This window comes from Acanthisitta chloris, unplaced genomic scaffold, assembly GCF_000695815.1.
Source record: "Acanthisitta chloris isolate BGI_N310 unplaced genomic scaffold, ASM69581v1 scaffold23314, whole genome shotgun sequence".
NCBI lineage: Eukaryota > Metazoa > Chordata > Aves > Passeriformes > Acanthisittidae > Acanthisitta > Acanthisitta chloris.
The window spans coordinates 61009-61741 of record NW_008671346.1 but is presented as its reverse complement, the minus strand read 5'-3'; the positions used below and the strand labels follow the sequence as shown (position 1 = coordinate 61741).

Sequence of the window (733 nt, the reverse complement as noted above, 5' to 3'; positions counted from 1 at the left end):
TCCTGCTGACCTTCCAAAGACAGGAGGCTCCCTCTGCAAACATCTGAGCAGAGCTGGGCTGGGTGCTGCCTGGAGATCAGGCTGCAGCAGAGAAGACAGCTAATGAGAACTGGTGTTGATATTGATGGAGCATTTCACTCTCCAGACAAGCAGGGAAGGGTGCAAATCATTCCAATCTGGAGTGCAGGGAACATCCTTATGGCCTCTTGCCTATGCCTGCTGTCTCCTAAAGAAGGCTGGTTCCAGTTCACCTTGCTGGACTCTGTTGAAGTGTGAGCAAGTGTTTGCTCATGGAGCTGCTTTGGTGCCAGGGAGTGCCTGGAGTTGAGCAGTCCTGTCCCAAGAGCTGACGCTTTCCAGAGCTGACAGTCTGCTAGGCTTCCCTCCTCTTCCTCCCCTACTATGGTCTGCAGGGACAGAAAGCACGTGGAAAAGGTGCCTTCAGTTCTTGGATGTACTCTGTGTTCAGTCTCTCAGACCTCTCAGGACACCTGAATTTATCGAGACAGTTGGTTCACAGATGTGGCGATGAGCTGTGTGGGCATGTGCAGCCCTGGAGCTTACAGGACTTCTCCCATCTCTGCTTTGCCCTTCAGCACTCCAGGGTGGATCCCGAGGAGCTGTTCACCAAGCTGGAGCGGATTGGCAAGGGCTCGTTTGGGGAGGTGTACAAAGGGATCGACAACCGCACCAAGGAGGTGGTTGCGATCAAGATCATTGACCTGGAGGAGGC

General features: G+C 53.9%; 1 protein-coding gene across 1 annotated transcript in view; it reads left to right on the top strand.

The window, feature by feature from the left end:
• The window catches only part of STK25 (serine/threonine kinase 25), a 15120-nt gene that overhangs the window by 5422 nt on the left and 8965 nt on the right, over positions 1-733 (top strand). The window contains 1 exon segment of the mRNA XM_009074070.1: positions 597-732. Coding sequence (XP_009072318.1) covers positions 597-732 — 136 coding nt within the window.